Source organism: Muntiacus reevesi, chromosome 18, assembly GCF_963930625.1.
Source record: "Muntiacus reevesi chromosome 18, mMunRee1.1, whole genome shotgun sequence".
Classification (NCBI taxonomy): domain Eukaryota; kingdom Metazoa; phylum Chordata; class Mammalia; order Artiodactyla; family Cervidae; genus Muntiacus; species Muntiacus reevesi.
This window is the reverse complement of record NC_089266.1, coordinates 18130933-18149677: the sequence shown is the minus strand read 5'-3', so window position 1 is coordinate 18149677 and position 18745 is coordinate 18130933. Positions and strand designations below refer to the sequence as shown.

The following is an 18745-nucleotide window of genomic DNA, read 5'->3' as shown; positions in this document are numbered from 1 at the left end:
TATGAAATTTAGAAAGATGGTAATGATAACCCTATATGCAAAACAGAAAATGAGACACAGATGTACAGAACAGACTTTTGGACTCTGTGGGAGAAGGCAAGGGTGGGATGTTTTGAGAGAACAGCATGTATATTATCTATAGTGAAACAGATCACCAGCCCAGGTGGGATGCATGAGACAAGTGTTCAGGGCTGGTGCACTGGGAAGACCCAGAGGAATTGGGTGGAGAGGGAGGTGGGAGGTGGGATCGGGATGGGGAATACATGTAACTCCATGGCTGATTCATGTCAATGTCTGACAAAACCCACTGAAATGTTGTGAAGTAATTAGCCTCCAACTAATAAAAATAAGTGGAAAAAAAAAAGAATCTGCCTGTCAGTGCAGGGGGCACAGGTTTGATCTCCAGTCCCAGAAGATCCCACATGCGGCAGGGCAACTAAGCCCAGGCACAACAGCTACTGAATCCAAGGGCCCTAGAACAACAAGACAAGCTGCCATGAGAAGCCTGAGTACTGCGACTGGAGAATGCCATCAACTTGCCACACCTAGAGAAAAGCCTGTGTGCAGCAATGAAACCCAGCACAGCCAATAAATAAATAAATAAAAATTTTAAGAATAATGTCTATTAAAAAGAGAGAGGAAGGGAGAGAATCAAATCATCAAGTCAGATAAGCAGTGGGACTCCAAATTGGAGGTAAAAACCTTGAAACAGAGGTAGAGCCTTACAAGTGGGGAACCTCCCTTACTCCGCCCTCCAAAGCAGGAGTTAAGGAAGTAACTTTTCCATGTTTTAATTTTGTAGGTCCCCTAGGAAAGGACAGGCTGGAGAACTCTACCTACTTAGGGATCAGTTCAGAACCTGAACAGAATTTAAAAGCTTTTGCAATAAAACAACTATTGAACATTTCCCAGCTCTGACAGGTTTTGATAAGGACCCTCAACATTATTTAAGACAATGGTTTGCAAAATATCCAGCTTTCAGGTTGACCTGTCAGTAAGTATGTCCTCTCATGGTATTTTAGACTGCACAAATAGAAAGCAAGACAGATAAAATAATATAGGAAATTCAGCTGCTGAAAAATTGCAACAAGGAGGTGGGCTATGTGTTTTCAGGAAGATTCTATATATTCAGAATCTATTTCCCACCTCAATGGTACATAATCATCCAATTTGAAAACCACGTCTTTCAGGAATGTTTTTTAATTTTTTACCTTTTGGAAGGAAGCTTGCTTGCAGCAGTATATCACAACACAAAGCTTTAATGGATTTTTAAATGCCCAGATTAAGAGAGAATGACCTAGAACCCTATCTAACTGAAAGGGGAAAGGCAGAAACAACAAATTTTTTTTAAAGTTCTCAAACTCTGTGGTCTAAATTAAAACTGCGGATCTTAATTTAAAAAAGAAGAAGAAGAAGCTGTTTTCCAGTCCATTGGTGTCAAGAGATCCTTCATTCTATATCTGGGGACCCCTCAAATTTGGGATTTTCCATGTTCCAGAAAAACATCTACATCTGCTTTATTGACTACACCAAAGCCTTTGACTGTGTGGATCACAACAAACTGTGAATGCAAAGAAGACATAAAACAATTATTTGAGTATTTCTAACTTCTTACTGTAGTCTGAGGTTTGTATCTATCTTTAGGCAGTTGTGAAAACAATCCCATCTACCTCTCAACACACCCATTCAGAATGAGATCTTCCAAAAAAGAAATGCAAGAGATGAAAGAAAGAACTAACTATACACTAAATACTTGTTTTTAATCCATAACCAAAATGATCCCTTTTCTAATGTATTCACTTGAGTTCAATGGGGTGTTCCATTTTCCTGTAACCTTCATTTCCAAAACAAACCATATCAATACTAAATAAGACAATACCATCTCAAAAAAATGAGCAAAGGATTTAAATAAATATTTTTCCAAAGAACATACACAAATGGTCAATAAGCACATGAAAAGATGCTTAACATCATTAGTCATAAGGGAAATGAAAATCAAAACCACAGTGATATACCATATCACAACTTCTTGAAAGGCTATTAAAAAAAACGGAAGGAAAAATAACAACTGTTGGCAAGGATGTAAATAAACTGGAACCCTGGTGTATTGCTCTGGGGGTGCAAAATGGTGCAGCTTCAGTAGGATAGTTTGGTGCGGAAAATGTTGAACGGAATTACCATATGACAGCAATTCCACTCTTAAACATATATCCAAAAGAATTGAAAAGGGAAATCAAATAGACATTTGTACACTAATGCTCTTTACACCATTCTTCATTACAAAGAAAAGGTGAACACAAGTCAAGTGTCCATCAATTGATTAATATTATTCAGCCATAAAATGGAGTGAAGTTCTGACACGCACAACATGAATCTTGACATTGTGCTAATGAAATGAGTCACGAAAGGACCAATATTGTATGATTCCACTTATATGAAGTAGGTAGAATAGGTGAGTTCACAGTAACATAAAGTAGAACAGCGGTTCCCAGAGAGTGGAAGGAAGGGGATATGGGAGTTATGTCTTTTATTGGGTACAAAATTTGTTTGGGATAATGAAATATTTCTAGATATGGATGGTTGCATGACATTGAGTATAATGTCATTGAATTAAACATTCAAAGGTGCTTAAAATGGCAAATCTTATGTCTATTTTATTACAATAAAAAAGATACATAAGAGGATTCATAGTTTTGCAAAATCATTCTGGGTGTTATGGGAGAGAGACAAAACAGTATGCTCTAAATGTAAGGAGGGAGTAAACTCCAGATTAGCAATATTAAGGGTGAGGTAGGGAAATAAATATAATGAATTGGTACAGTCAGGTCAACTAACAACTTTCTTAACTCAAAGCTGAGTTGGGATCCAAAATAACCATCAGGGCAATATGGGCCAAAAAGACATGTCCCCCTATCCTATTTCCATTTATGCTTGAGTTAAAAAAAACACCTTCCACTTTATTGCTTCTCAAATTTTGATTTTAAATATACATGCCGTAAAGGTGGTAACTGTGCTTACTTTGATCATCTTCAATATTTCAATGCACACAAAATTGTTTAGCATTTTCTGGGGACAAAATCTTTGAGATATCACATCCTCAAATGGGACCATCTATGTGAACGGCTTATTTGGTACAGGTCAGAGTAAAATTTGTTCAGGGGTTCCATAAGCATCAAAATGCCTTCACCCTCATCGAAGCGTGGGGCCTAGGACAGAGAACAGCTCTCTTCCTTCTCAGAAGGGACTTTTCCATCAACCCCCAACTCCTTAACGGGTTCCTCACGCTCCGTAAACGAGCCCAAGTCTATCATTCTCTGAGGCTGCCCCAGAGGATTCTGGGAGTTAGGGGCAGGACCAGGGGCAAAATGAAATGTTGGAGCAAGGTGAACAGCCGGTAAGTTTAGGATTATCCGCCGGTTGCTGAGCGACTTCTCAAATCTTCCTGACCACTTCCATCACTTCTCCCACCTGGTAGGCCCGAACTCCTAATCCTCCTTCCACGCCCCGCCCCTCAGCTGCTCTACTAGCCAATCGTCAGGCTGGTGCTTGACAGACTGGGCCAATCCCGAACACGCTCACTTTGAGCGGGAAAGGCTCAGAAACTCAGAGAGAGCGAGGTCGCCTTAACGGCTGGTTCTTGGCCTTGTCTCTAGTGGGTAACAGGTCTCGGAGGCCGCCGCCCATTGGCCGGGCAGCGGGCCAATGAGGGGTGCGAAGCCGGAGACTGGCCTCCCAGGAGGGGGCGGGGCGGGCCCGTGTCGGGTCGCGTGCCGGATCGCGAGCCCCTGGTGGGCAATGTAACGGCTTCTCCCCAGCCTCTCCCTCCCAGCTCCTGCCCCCGCACCCACAGACCGGCTCCAGGCAGCGCCCGGGGCGGAGGCAGCAGCGGCGGGGTGCGGGTTGAGGGAGCTGGGCCTCGACGCCCCCTCCTTATCCCCGTACCCCAGGAGCTGTGCCTAGTCCAGGAGGGGCTGGGAGGCCCATGGAGGTGAGCTGCGGAGACCCCTGCCCGCCCCCTCACCCCCCAGGCCTGAGGGAGGGACTTGAGGTAACTGGCGGTGACTGTCGGGGTCTGGGTGGCGGCCGGGCTAGGAGGACTGCGACCGTGTGGAGAGACAGAACGGGCGCGTCTCCGGACGCGTGTCTCTGAAGCGGCCGGGCTGGAGAGGCCGAGTCGCAGGCGAGGAGCCCCGACGGGGCGCCAGGGCTGAAACGCGGGGTGAGCCTGGGGCTCGGCGGCCAATGGGGTCAGGGCCTGGGGACGCGCCGCGGGCTGACAGAACTGGCGGCGAGGCGGAGCAGGTGACTGACCGCGACGCGCAGGCTACCGCTGCCTCCCCAACGTCGGGCCGCGGCGGCGCTGAGGCGGAGGCCGACAGGGAGGGCCCGTCAGGCGCGCCTCGGGGTCCGGCCGGAAAAAGGAGAGGGAAACCCAGGGGCGGAAGCGCGGGGTCCCCAAATGAATGTTCTGGGAACGGATTCCGGGTGGAGTTAGGCGCACAGCCGACGTAGGACCGTAGAAGCCGTCGTCCGGCCGTATCGGTCCGGCTCTGCCCTGAGTGACATGTCTCTCCTGTTTCCTATCCCCGTTTCGTGCAGCCGAAAGTCGCGTTCCGTGGAGGTGCGAATCGCTGCTGGAACCTCAGTGCGGACGCCAGCAGTCGACTAACAGATGTCTTCAACAGCGTCATGCTGACGGGCTCCCCTTCCTTCTATGATTGCTACAAATCGCAGGTCCGTTTCTCCGCTCTGCCCTTTGTTAGAGGATTTATTCTCCTTCAAATCCAACCCTACGCCCTGCCATTCACGTTGGCGTTTAAATTGCTCCACGTTTAGGACCAGACAATATTTTAAATAGAGTTTGTAGAATACAAACTGGTTTTGAAAGCAAGTTAAGGAATAGATTTTTCATTGATTCTTGCTTTTGCCTTGTCCTCAGCGTGACATGATGACAGAAATGTAAGAAAATCCGTATTTGCTTAGACCGTAAGATAATTTTCCCTTCCAGCATTTATTGGAAGTCGGTGCAAACATACGTTTGATCATTTAAAGGGGAAATTTTTCTATACTTTTTTATTCTCGAGCTCTAACAATGTCTTAGGTGACGTGGTACCTTTTACCTCACCTAAAACATTTAGTTTTGTTAATTGTGTTAAATTAGCTTAGGATAATATGTCATTTTCATTTGAAATTATTTAACCAGCACATCGCTGTTGATATTGTTATATTTTGAATTATAACAGTGTCCTGAAATAATTTTATTTAATTCACACGACAGCCTTGTATAGTATTATACCCATTGTACAGATCGAGAAACTGAGGCCCAAAGAATTTGACTTGTGCTGTAACTGACAAAACCCAAGTTGACTCCAGGTCTTTTCACTGCAAAGACCAGCATTCCATTGCTCTCTATAATGTTTACCTGACTACTAAAATTTACTTGGGTTTAATTTCAGTTGATTAAGCATAGCAAAAATAAAGTGAGACATTTTGCAATTAGCTAGACTAATTAGTGTACCAACCCTAAGCATTCACATATTTAACTTCCAGAAATGTTTTGACTGAAAAGTATCTAGATAGCCACCACATTACTTTAGTTGCTTGTTTTATCCTAGAATATTAAATTTAAATCAATCTTTTAAAAGGATTTAATTTTTCTAATACTCAAATATTTAAAATATAAAGTATACTTGAAATAATACTTTCTCAATATATTTTGTTTCAAATACTGTTTACCTCATTTGATGTTATATAATCTGAAAATGCTCACTTTGTATAAGCAACTCTTTCAAAAAGATGAACAATTATTTGTATCACTTTGGATACTTCACACCTAAGAGAGAGTTAGGTTGGGCCTGTCATAAAAACTTCAGAACTGAAGGAATAAAATTATGAAAGGTTCTAACCATAACAGTCTTTGTAAAACTTACTGCTAACTAACAGAAATTTTGGAAAGACACTTTTTAGTGGCACTTTTCGCAAAATCTCTTCTGTGCCTCAGTTTCTCCAACTTCAGAATAGTCAGCAAAATAGTAAGTTATAAACAAGAGAATTATAATATGTAGGTTTCAAATAGTATTCATAACTAGAATTTAACCAAATGGCTATAAAATGTTTGATATTTGTAAAGATTTGTGATTAGATGATAGTAATTTTCATATATTATTGGTATAAACTCAGTGAATGTTTAAAATGTTATTTTTCAGTTATCATGTCCATGAAGAACAAAAATTTAGGAATGTTTTGATCTAAACGTGTTTCATCTCTTTTCACATCAATTTTGATTGAGAATAAAAGCAATTAGAAAATATTTTTAACCAGGATTATATACCTTCTATATTTATAAGAAACTACTCTGTTTTTGTCTGGATATTTATAGCTATTACATCTCGGGTCATAGCTCCTTATTTGGAGAGTTAAAAATTGTGAATCTATATTTTCAGACTATTTTAAGTATTTAAAATTTGAGGTGCAGTATTTTCATTGTACTTGAATACCTTTTTTGGAAGAAGACAGGACTTCAAATAATTCATTAAAATCTTAAAATTCAAACCTTTTACCTTATTTACTCAAAATTCATTATAGAAGTATAAAGACAAAAATGAACTCGTTTTTTCTTCTAACTATAATATCTTTAAATTTCTTAAGATAAAATATTTTTTGTATTGTCTCATTTTTATACTTCCTCTTGGAAATAAACTAAGCTGAAAATTAAAGATATTGTTTTCAAAGGCCCTAGTGTAGGAGTAAGACGGCCTTGAGTTTGGGTTTTAGTTTTGTCACCTCTTAGCTCAATAATTTGTAGCCTCATTTTTAAACCCATTAGAAAACACCCATTTTCTCATTTTTAAAATACAGAGAATATCCATGTCGTAAGGTGACAGAATACACTGTGTGGAATTTCTTTGAAAATTCGATGTAAATGTACATTCACTTGTTTTTCACAGATTGGGGGCATTAAGACTGAATTTTGTAAATGATTTATTAAAAATAATACTAAAAATAACACAGCTATGGTCCACACAGTGCTCATCTGCTCAAAAAATTAAAACAGCAATAATTATAGGTGTTCATGTCCTTTCTCAGGGATAAGCAACAGCTATTGGACAGGGGCCAAATCTGCTGAGTGGCTGTTTTTGTAAACAAAATTTTATTGGAATAGCCACAGCCTCTAATTTACACATTGTCTATAGTTGCTTTGGTGCTAGGAGTTTCAACAGAGACCTTAACACAGTAAACCATAAAATATTTATTATCTGACACTTTATAGAAAAAAATTGCCAACTCCTACTGTTAAAGTAAGCTTAAGTGGCTAAGTCTAGGTTTGTCTCCCAACTTTTACACATGTATTATTTCCTCAGTATTTCACTAATATTCTGTAATAAATGTAGTTTTGGTTATATCTGATATACAAACATGCCTTTAAAATTTCAGAATGAAGATAGTGTTGACCTAAGGCAGACCTATGCTCCACCTTCTTCATCAACAGAATATGCAAGTTCTGTAGATTCTTCACTTTTCTATGCACCATGGTCTACATATGGAGATGATATTAAACAGCCCTCTAATTCTCAGATCAATGTAAAGAACAGGTAAATTAATAAAGTAGATTTCTCAGGCTAAACAAAGTGTTCTTATGTTTGATTATGTGGGGACCTAGTTGTATTAGCTCTTTGTTCCCTATATCAGTATTTTTATGCTATGACATTGTAATTTTATTTAATCAAACTTCTAGGAAATCATAAAAGTTATGTGTCTATAATTTTTTCTTGCTACTTTCTTTCATTAATTAGAAGCAACCCTGAGTACATCTTAAGTTCCTCTTTCTAAAGATAGCATATAAATGAGTTACAATTTTTCAATCTATTTTTTAATCCAGTTCTAAATTTTCAGTAATTCTTGCCTTACAAGTATACAACAAACAGGATTTTATCAAATATAAGATACTTATTTTCTATTCAGTTCCACTAATAATGAGGGCTAACTGTATGTCAGATTCTCTCTTATTGGGGATATTAGAATTAACATGGCAAATATTATTCCTGCCTTTATAGACCTTATAGTAATGGTGATGATTATGATAACTTGCCAGGCACTGCAAGTGCCTGGTACTGCAAGGTAAGGTCTAAAGGAAGAAGTATAAAATATTATGGGAGCTTATTGCAAAGAGAAGCTTAAGGGAGTGACACTACCTTTATATTAATTATAATAAGGGAACAGTTAAAAGAGACTGATGTGTCTTTACCAGGAAATAATTATTTTTAAAATCTACTAATTAAATGTTAAAAATTTAGAAATTAGTTTTAAGTTCTGTAAAATAGATTTTATTAGATAGACTATATAACTCCACACAAAAGAAGCATTTTTTTAGTTAATACATGTTCATTGAAAAACTTCAGACTTTATAGAAATACATAAAGGCAAGCAGAAGTTTACCTTTACCCTGCCTTTCTACCTTCCAGTAAAAACTATGAACAGTTTGGTATATATTACATTGAATATTTTTATAGATATATACTAACATTATTATACAAAAAGTTTATATCAAATTTTTTTGAAATAGCAAGATGTAGTGGGAAAAGTATTAGACTTGTAGGTAGACCATTTATTCAACAAGTATATAGTAAAGCATGGCAAATGATAAACCTTTGCAAAATTCAAGTTTTTTAATATCATGATTGTTTATTCAGTTTAGTGATTACTGATACCTACCTTTCCTTTGTTACGAATGTTACGCAAGTATAAGGTATTTTTATTTCTGAAATGTCCTAACACTATGAAATGTTAGACATAAAATATTAAAAAATAAGAAGTTACAATTTAAAAACAACATATCACTTCTAGGAACAAATTACCCAAAATCCATAAGAGGTAAAAAGGGACCAGTACATTCCATCTCATTGTTGTTTTTTACATTTTGTTTTGTTTAGATAGTGTTGGTCACTAGGTAGGATTTGATTTAGATGGAGCACCAGTCACTTCTTTGGCAAAGACTTAGGGATATCCCTCAAATCTTTTACATTTAAGGGACAACTGCCGCATTCTTGTGATATTTAGGATGACCATATCACTGTACTTTTTAATCCAACTTTTAGTATAAGAGTCACAAAAATAGAGTAGCAGGTTCATATGGTTTTCAAATCACAAATGAAAAAACTTAGCAAGTGTTCATGTAATTATGGATAACAGGACTAGACATGTTTTCAGAAGCAGCCATGATACCAATCATGTCTATAACATCATAGATTAGAGATTTATATCTTGGTCATCTAAAATGAATAGCATGTGTTTTGGAGAAATAAGAGGTAAGCATTCATTGAGAACTAGACATAAGATTTGGAATGAAGGAGAAATATTTATGTAGGATAAACACTACGCTAAAGTGGAAAATATTCTTGAGTTCCTATTCCCTCTTTAGTTGAAATGAAGGTATAGAGTTAATCCAGATATTTTATAGAAAAATAAGTCAGAATAAGTCTGGAAAAAGAAATCAATATATTATGTTTCAATATGAGCAAAAGAATTTACATGTGATATTCATTTATTTTTAGGATTCAAACAGAAAGAAATGACTATGGTAGTGAAACAGACTTATATGGACTTGTGTCTAACATTTTGGAAGAACAAGATAAATCACAGCCATACTTTGCTGAGGGGTTAGTATATTATATAACCTATATAGTGTGTAATAAACTTTTGAATTCCGAGGTACTAGGTCTTTAACTTTTATTTTTACTTAAGAGAGGATCATCTGACATTTGACATCGTAATTCAGATATTTGTTTCTATGAGCCTTAATTTTCCTGAGGTGCTTGCAATTGAAAGTTTAATTTGCTATTAAGAACTTTCATTTGAAAAATCATTCTTCCATAATTCAAAGCTATTTCCCTTGAGTTCATGAGCTAAAATTTGGCTTAAAGAGTATAAATTCCAACGACTTTTATACTTATACCTCCAAAAATAAAACTATCATTGCTTCTGAGTAGAAATATGTATGGATTTTATTCATATAGTAAAAACTTTTAAAGTACGCATTAATTGTTTAACTTGGGTGTAGAAGCCATATTATCCAGATTCCCTATTTCATAAATAGGGAAATATGTAGCATACATCTAACCAATGAAAATGTCTTCATTTCAATGAGAGTACATCTTTTTTAATTACAAAAATTGTGGTCAACAACACTTTTGTATTAACCTTATATAATAATGTAAAAAAAAAACGTATCTGGTTTCTACTTAGCATATGTAAACCGTTCATGTAAGACTATGCAATCACCAGCCTCAGGCTTTAGTTTATGTCTCCTCGAAAAGTATACTGAAGACATATTAAGACTAAAATGCGTATTTATGCAGCATATAGCACATTTTAAGTGACAGAAAGTTATTTGAATGTAATGGCAGCTTATAAGCCAAAGTTGGAAAGGATTAGAGAATAGTGAATGGGGCAATATAAATGTTTTGAAAGCCTTTCCTCCCTTCTCCACTAAGGAAATAAAGACTTTTAAAATCTGAATTGTAATTAAATATATTTGCTTGTTCTAGGACCTGTTCCTCCAATTTAAAGTCAGTTTGGCCAATGAACACAAGCAGATTTGCAGATCACCATGACCTCTTAACAGAAACCAAAAGGCCAGTAGATACAGCCATCTCTCAGCAAGCTTTTTATACTGGTGAATCTGTGTCAGCAGTGGAAAAGCAGTACCTACATAACAGTAATCTCATACCACAACAAAAAATAGATGAACTTTATCATGGATTTACTGGTTTAGACCTTGAAGAACAATGGATGTACCCCTCACGAAGTGATCATTCTAACTGTTACAATATTCAGACAAATGAAACAGCTAAGACAGCATTTCAAGAATATCCATTTATCAAAAATTGTTTTACACCACAAACTGGTCTGTCTGACATCATGAAAGAATCAGGAGTTGATACTTACTCTTATGGAAGAGAGAAAATATGTGCTAAAGGTCTTGAAGCACCATTACAGCAAAAGAGGGCAGAGATATTTCTTTCCCAATTTAATAGGTACAGTGAAAATCCAGATTATTGTAGATATCCAGAATATGCTCATCCTAATAAGGCTAAGCTGAGTAAGTGTTCGAATTTTAGTGTCCAAGATAGTAAAAAATTAGCTAGTGCCACACCTGAAGCACCAACTGTAGAAGCAGACACCTACACCAAGTTATTTCAGGTAAAACCAACAAATCAGAAAAAAATGGAGGAGACAATACCTGACCAGCAGAATTTCACATTTCCAAAAACTACACCACATCTGACAGAAAAACAGTTTGGAAAGGAAGCAGCATTTACTGCTGATTTTGGCTTAAAATCAGAATATGGACTAAAACCTCATACAACTTGTCCAGCTAGTAATGATTTTGCTAATGTCACAGAAAAACAACAGTTTACTAAACCTGACCCCCCAAATTCTGAGTATTTTAAATCAGTGAATTTACTAGCAAATTCAGCAACATCTTCAGGAGGTATCAACTTAAACAGACCAACATGGATGAATGTCCAAACAAAAAATAACACTCCTATTCTTTATCGAAATCAAGGTAACTTGATGAAATTAAATTCTCATTTAAGTGCAGCTTCAAAAGGTTCCAACCATTCTTCAGATTTCCCCCAACTATCATCTACAAATTTAACCCCAAATAGCAATTTATTTCAGAAGTATTGCCAAGAAAACCCTTCAGCATTTTCTAGTTTTGATTTTGGTTACAATGGTGCAGAAAGAATCCAATCTGTCAATCACATGGAAGGACTGACAAAGACTGGAGAAGAAAATCTCTTTGAATCTGTTACCGATAAAAAAATAAAGCAGCCAAATGGATTTTGTGATAACTATTCAGCTCAGCAGTATGGGATCATTGAAAATGTAAACAAACATAATTTTCAAGCTAAGCCCCAAAGTGGACATTATGATCCTGAGGAAGGGCCAAAGCATTTAGATGGCTTATCTCAAAATACGTATCAAGATCTATTGGAGTCACAGGGTCATTTTAATAGCCACAGACAAGGAAGTGGAGACAGCAATATTAATAGCCGTGTGAATCGCACACAGGCGTCATGCTTTTCTAATAATTATATGATGGGAGATTTAAGGCATAATCAGAGTTTTCAACAACTTGGTTCAAGTGGGTTTCCGCTAAGATCCACTCATCCATTTGGCCATTCAGTTGTTCCACTGTTGGATTCATATGATTTGTTTTCTTATGATGACTTAAGCCATTTATACCCATATTTTAATGATATGATGTATGGTGATAATTCCTTTTCTGGTTTCGTGCCAACTTTTGGATTTCAAAGACCAATTAAAACCCGCAGTGGACCAGCCAGTGAACTTCATATTCGTCTAGAAGAGTGCTATGAACAATGGAGAGCATTAGAAAAGGAGAGAAAAAAGGTAATACAAAACTATCCATTTAGGTATAACTTAGTATATCCCCTTTGCCTATTTTCATTTTGTTTACCCTAGTGTAGTTTAAGAAAGAGTACTTATTTTTAAGTTGAATTCTTCTATAATGTGTAGTATTTGTTAAGTCCATGACTATACAGAATTAATTAGGTGACTTAAAGAGACTAAAAATGCTTGGGGCTTAAAAATTTTTTTAAGTTTATTTTGCCTGTTAGGTAGACTTTTTCCTTAATGGGTTGAAAGTTTATTTATTTGAATTTTCTAAGTATTAAACTATTGGAGTGTTCAGGTATTTTATGCATTAAATGTGACAGAAAAGTACATGGTACTGTGGTTTATATTTATTGCCTTTTGATATCAAAACAGAATTTTTATCTAAAGGAGTAATTTTCAATTTTCTTTTTAGGCCTATGAGAAATATTATTCATGATTGAGTAATATTTAGAAAATTTAGTATCTAAAAGTTATATATATAATTTTTTTACAGACTGAATTGGCCCTTGCGAAGAATTATCCAGGGAAAAAAGTATCCAGTACTAACAATACTCCAATTCCACGGCTGACCTCCAACCCATCTAGAGTTGATCGGTTAATTGTGGATGAACTTCGAGAACAAGCCAGAGTAAGCTGTGATAATATCCAATAGCAGATTTTTTTTAACTGTTTGATAAAATTTTTAATGCCTTAGCAAGTTAGAGTTCTGAAGGATTCTTAAATCACATTTATGTGTAACTCTCTGAAATGTATTCTTTCCCATGTTTGGACCTAGAACTTTCTAATTAGTTATTTCGGAAAGGGAAAATAGCCCCACTCAGTCATTAAAATAGTAAGTTTAGTAATCTAAGAGATTCCTCTTCAAGAAATCCAGATTAGCAATGGAACTAATCCACAAAAGAAAAAAAAATTTTAAAGCAAAAACCATTTTGAATATTATTTATAGGAAAAGTCCCAGTTCTTAATCACAAACATTTGTTTTCTAGCTTCACGAAAAAGCTTTGCTTATATTATACAAGGTAGTAAATTAATGGGAAATTACCTTATTTCATTTTCTTGACCCTGTTCTCTTGAGTTATTTAACAAACATTAAGTATATCTAGCAATGTATTAATTACTAATAAACTGAAGTATGTGAGTATATGCATAATTTTATAAAGTAGCCTTATTTTAGAAAAGTAGTATATCACTTCAGATCAAATGTAAAGAATCTTGATGTTAATTAAAAATTATTTTCCTATTATCTCCTTTGTAATTTCAGAATTTTCTAAGCAACTGTAATAGAATAGGGTAGTTTTTTCTTTCTGACCTTCCTCTTTTAAAAACTGCTGTTTTCTGGTACTTCCCTGTGGTCCAGTGGCTAAGACTCCATGTTCCCAATGTAGGGGGTCCTGGTTCCATCCCTGGTCAGGGAACTAGATCCCACATGCTGCAACTAAGAGTTCTCATGCTGCTCTGAAGATTCAATATGCCGAGTGCTGCAACTATGACCTAGTGCAGCCAAATAAATAAACAAAATAATTTTTAAAAACTTGTTTTCCAAGTAAAATCTGATAACAATTCCTAGGAAAAGGCATGCAGTGAAACAGATTGCATCTATGATTGAATAAAAGCCATTTAAGGAATTAGAAAAAATCAGCACAATAGAGTCTTATTTTATTGATCTTTGGTTTCTTACCTATACCATGCTGTCTTTAAAATACAGACATGAAATACTTCAATGGAAAAATATTGATTTTTACCTAGCTTTCAGCCTTGATCAGTTGTAATTTTTTAATCAAATTCATAAATTTGTACAATGGAATTTATCAGTGGTGTGGTCAGATATAGCCAAATGTTATAAAAACTTAAGTCTTTTTTTTAAACTTCCAAGTTAAAATTTTTCTCAGTAATGCATTTCTAGGCAATAAATCAAAGAATTGCTAATGTATTAAAAAATACTCTTTTTCTAGGCTTCACCCTAGTTTAGCATATTTATAGCTATTATAATCATTTTGTTTATATTTAGCAACATTAGACTAGTAATATACAAAAGGCAAAAATATTTTTATGTGTACTACTTCTAGTTTGCTGGTTTTATAGAATTCTGAAAAAAATCTTTTAAGTTTATTAAAAATCACTTGTGTAAATTTTTTCTTTACACTTACTCAAAATGACTATCTTATTTTAAAAATATATAATTTGTAGTTCACTGGAGTTTTTACTGTGGTATTTTTTTCTTGTGTTGTCTTATTTTCCCCCTCAAGAACTGGCTGGTTGTACAGTTGGGAGGAAAATATTGATTTATTTATTTGGGGGGGGGTAGGAAAATATTTAATACCTGTACTCTTGTGTTTTCTCCATGGGCTTGAACTGGCATGGACTTATACCAAAGAAATTTGGTAGGAGTGTGAGGTTAGAGGCATTCATTCAGGTGCTTATTAATTGAGAGATATTTTTCTGATCCTTCCAGTTACTGAATTACCTGAGTTTTAAATCATTTGGCTCCCAAAGGCAGTTACTGTATTTATTAGATGTTCAAATCCTATCTACTCAAAAGTTCTCCTTCCTTACTCCTTCCAAGTTTAGAATTTGAAATTTTAGGCATATACAGCTATGAAACATACTCCCCTTACAGATCTAAGATATATAGTGCCCTTTTTTAAGCTTAATTAACCAGAGATTCTTCTACCACCAGAAGATTAAGACCTCCTAATTTTCCCTAGCAATTTTGACACATATAGGATTTATTTTGTTACTTCAGCATAAATTTAAGTCAGTATTTTCTGGATTATGGACTCCTTAAAACTAACACTAGCCAATATTATTTCTGACTTCCAAAAGAGAGAATATTGAAGGCCCAGAAGGGAATTGTTGAGGTCAAGATTAATCAGATCTAGAGACTGATTAACCCTTTTTAGCTCAGTTTTTTTTCTTTTAACTACAGTAACTCCTAATAATGCTCTTTTGGCAGGCTATTCTGTTTACCAAAAAGAATGTCAGATTTTATATTGGCATTTACTGTTAATAATATGGATATATTTGAATGTTTGACTTTTTCATTGTTGCTTATTCTCAGTAATTTACTACTTTTAAACCATCTAGAATTAACATATGTACAAAAGATGGAGCTTCCATCTTTGTTTCCCCCAGCATGGTGTCAGGATATAGTAAGCTAGTGAAGTGAAAGTTGCTCAGTCTCATCCAACTCCTTGCAACTCTATGGACCATACAGTCCATAGGATTTTCCAAGCCAGAATGGGATGGGTAGCCTTTCCCTTCTCCAGGGGATCTTCCCAACCCACGGATGGAGCAGGGGTCTCCTGCATTGCAGGCAGATTGTTTACCAACTGAGCTATGAGGGAAGCCTAAACATTTACTTATTACTGAATGAACATTATTCCTCTCATCTCTATTCTGCTTCACTGAAGATTTAAGTTAATGACAGGGCAATGCAGTTAAATGCCTCATCAAAATTTAAAATGTTTCCCTCAGGTTGTGACTCTACTGGGCAAAATGGAACGTCTTCGAAGCTCTCCCCTTCATGCCAATATCTCTACAGCTCTTGATAGGCACTTGGAGTCCATTCACATTGTACAGTCACGTAGAAAGGATGAAATTGTTAATGCTTCAAATCGGCAAAGGCAAGGAGTTCCTAGATGCCAAGATGACAGAGGTACAGACATTAATGCATATCCTTTTGATAAGGCAGAGTTAATTTGAATTTAACAAAATCAGATTCTTAAGTTAAAATGGTTGGATTTCTAACATTTACACTTATCTAAAGAATAAATTGTTAAATGGTGCCTACATAATTTACTCCAAAAGTGAAAATGAAAATACTTTTATCTATTTTGCTGATTTTACCCATTTAATTGTAATAACTCTGTCAAAGTCTGTGTTCTACCCAAAGCATAGTCATGGTCATACAAGTCAGAAATAAAATACAAGTGTAACACTTTTTTTTACCTAAGTATTTATATTTAAGGTATAACACTTTTAAATATTAAGTACTTTGATTAGCTCAGCCAATAGCCATCTTTCTTTTATAAAAAATAATGTTTGATCATTTAGTAGCACAGACTGGGTTTTATAAAAGTTAAGGAGTACTTAAATGATATTTAATTTGAACTGACCACAAATGTTTCTTTTTTTTTTTTTTCAAATGTTTCTTTTACAGATGTTTTTGCGCTTGCTTCAGCAATTAAAGAGATGTGTGTAGCTACTCGGAAAGCGCGTACTACCCTGTGGTGTGCACTGCAGATGACCTTGCCAAAAACAGCCAGTACAGCTGGTCAAACAGATGTAGAAAAGGCTTTACAAGATATAGTAAACTGTGAAGATAAAGTCCATGAAAGCCTAAATAGTAGCAATCCAATGAACCAGAGAGGTGAAGCAAACAAACATTAAGGAGATGGCAGCAGAAAGAAGATTAAAAAGCTGATAAGTAAATGTATCAAGACATGCTAAAAAATTTTAATGAACTTGTCAGACATGAAAATTTCATTACATTAATTGTCTTTCAGATTTAAAGTTAATAATACCGTAATGAAGTCTAACTTCTATTTAAAAATCTATTTGGAATGAATCAGATGTAGTTGAAAGTGAGTCAAACATAACGTTGACTATTCTAGGGCAACTAGGAATTCCCAGGTAGTCAAAGATAACAAGTTTAAATTAAATTTTTCCTAACAGCTGAAATATTGCTGAAACTCATTCTGCAGTGCAGGGAAATGCAAATATGAAATTCTTCTAGAAGATAAGTTTCATTTAGGTCTGCCTTAGTAAGTATAATTCCAAATAATGAATCTTAAGTGACTGTAACCCAATTATGGCTACAGTCTAGTAACCAAAACAAGTTTTGATTGTGATATAAGAATGTTTTCCTTACAAAACTGGATAATACCTAGGGAACATAGGAAAGAAGGATGAACCCAATATTCATGTAAAAATTTAAAATACTACCATATTTATAAATTTGAAATCTTAGTGCCTAAGTATTTGGAGGGAAGTGCATCTGATTCTCCTAAATTAGTGATAAAAGTGCCAGTGTAAAAACCATGCAAGTTACTGAATATAAAACCTGTTCAAATCATTTGTGTATATTATTTAAATTTTAATTACACTATCAATTATTAAATATTTCCAGTTTTAAAGTATTTTAATTGAATCAAAAAACAAAACATTTCTTTTACCTGGATCTTTTAGACTTGATGCATAACTAAAATAATGACTATTGTTTTAATACCCTTAGTTTGCTGCCTTTTTGAGGGTATCACGAAGTTCTAAAATGTATTTTTTTTAAGGTTAATCTTTAACTAGTTTAGTTTGCAATTGGTTCGTGTATATTTTGTGTAGTTGTGTTCATTAGTTTGCTTCTGAATTTTTTTAAAAGAGCTCTTAAAAGCTTGGCTTTTTCTGTTTCTCATCACTTAATATCTTTGTATGGAACCCAAGTAATTTATTCAGTAATATGAAATGTTGGTATTATGTGACTCAGAAGATCTTGGGTTTCAACATTTCTAGCATGAGTTAAACTATAATATAATGTGCTGATGAAATTTAATTGAACTACCCTTGACTAGAAACACTAATGTTTTAAATGTTGGTGTTTTTCTTAGTTTTAGAAATCCTGGTATTAAAAAAAAAAAAAAAGAGTGTAATCACACCACATAAATTTTCTTTAGATGACGTGCGGAAGAAACTGATTGAGAATGCAGGAGTAACTGTAGGGAGAAACATTTTGATCACTGAAATGCCTTAAAACTACCCAAATGAATTACATTGAGGGTAGTCAAATAAAATAGATCATCCCACCACAGTCACTGCATAGAAAGTGGTTAAGTTTGATATAAGACATGTTGGATGTTATGGAAACAAACACTGTACTGAATTTAGTCTCTCAAGAAAAATAAATTGCTTTGTTGAAAATAGTTTTTTTTATGAGTTTGTATTAGTTTCCAATATTGAGTCACTTGTCAGAAAACCAATTAAATTTCATTTAACTGATAAGAACTGGTGCTAAGTTTTAAACTTCATTATTAACACAAAAATAATGTTGATAGATAATAAACCAACACCATTCAGATTTCCTTGGATTTAACCTGACCTCCTTCAAATAAGAAACTTTTGTTCTGCCTTTGTGTTAGTCCAGGAAAACCATAGTAAAACTTATTCTAGGGAAACTTTTACATACAGTGGTCAGAAATGAAACACTATTAAAAAAAAACACACAAAAATTACTTGAAATTTTGTTAATCAAGTCACGCCGCAGATAACTCTCAAATTAGTTGGTTGTCCCTTTCTACTGAATACCCTCTAATGGATGGTTCTTACGTATTAT

The 18745-nt window shown here is 35.4% G+C and overlaps 1 protein-coding gene across 1 annotated transcript; it reads left to right on the top strand.

The window, feature by feature from the left end:
* The first annotated feature begins 3370 nt into the window (after window positions 1–3370).
* MEIOC (meiosis specific with coiled-coil domain) lies at window positions 3371–16812 on the top strand. Its single transcript, XM_065910888.1, has 10 exons — window positions 3371–3394; window positions 3654–3797; window positions 4093–4485; window positions 4600–4734; window positions 4940–4959; window positions 9552–9656; window positions 10545–12417; window positions 12917–13051; window positions 15898–16078; window positions 16583–16812. The coding sequence occupies exons 1-10, from the start codon at window positions 3371–3373 to the stop codon at window positions 16810–16812; spliced, it is 3240 nt and encodes a 1079-aa protein (XP_065766960.1).
* The last annotated feature ends 1933 nt before the right edge of the window (window positions 16813–18745 follow it).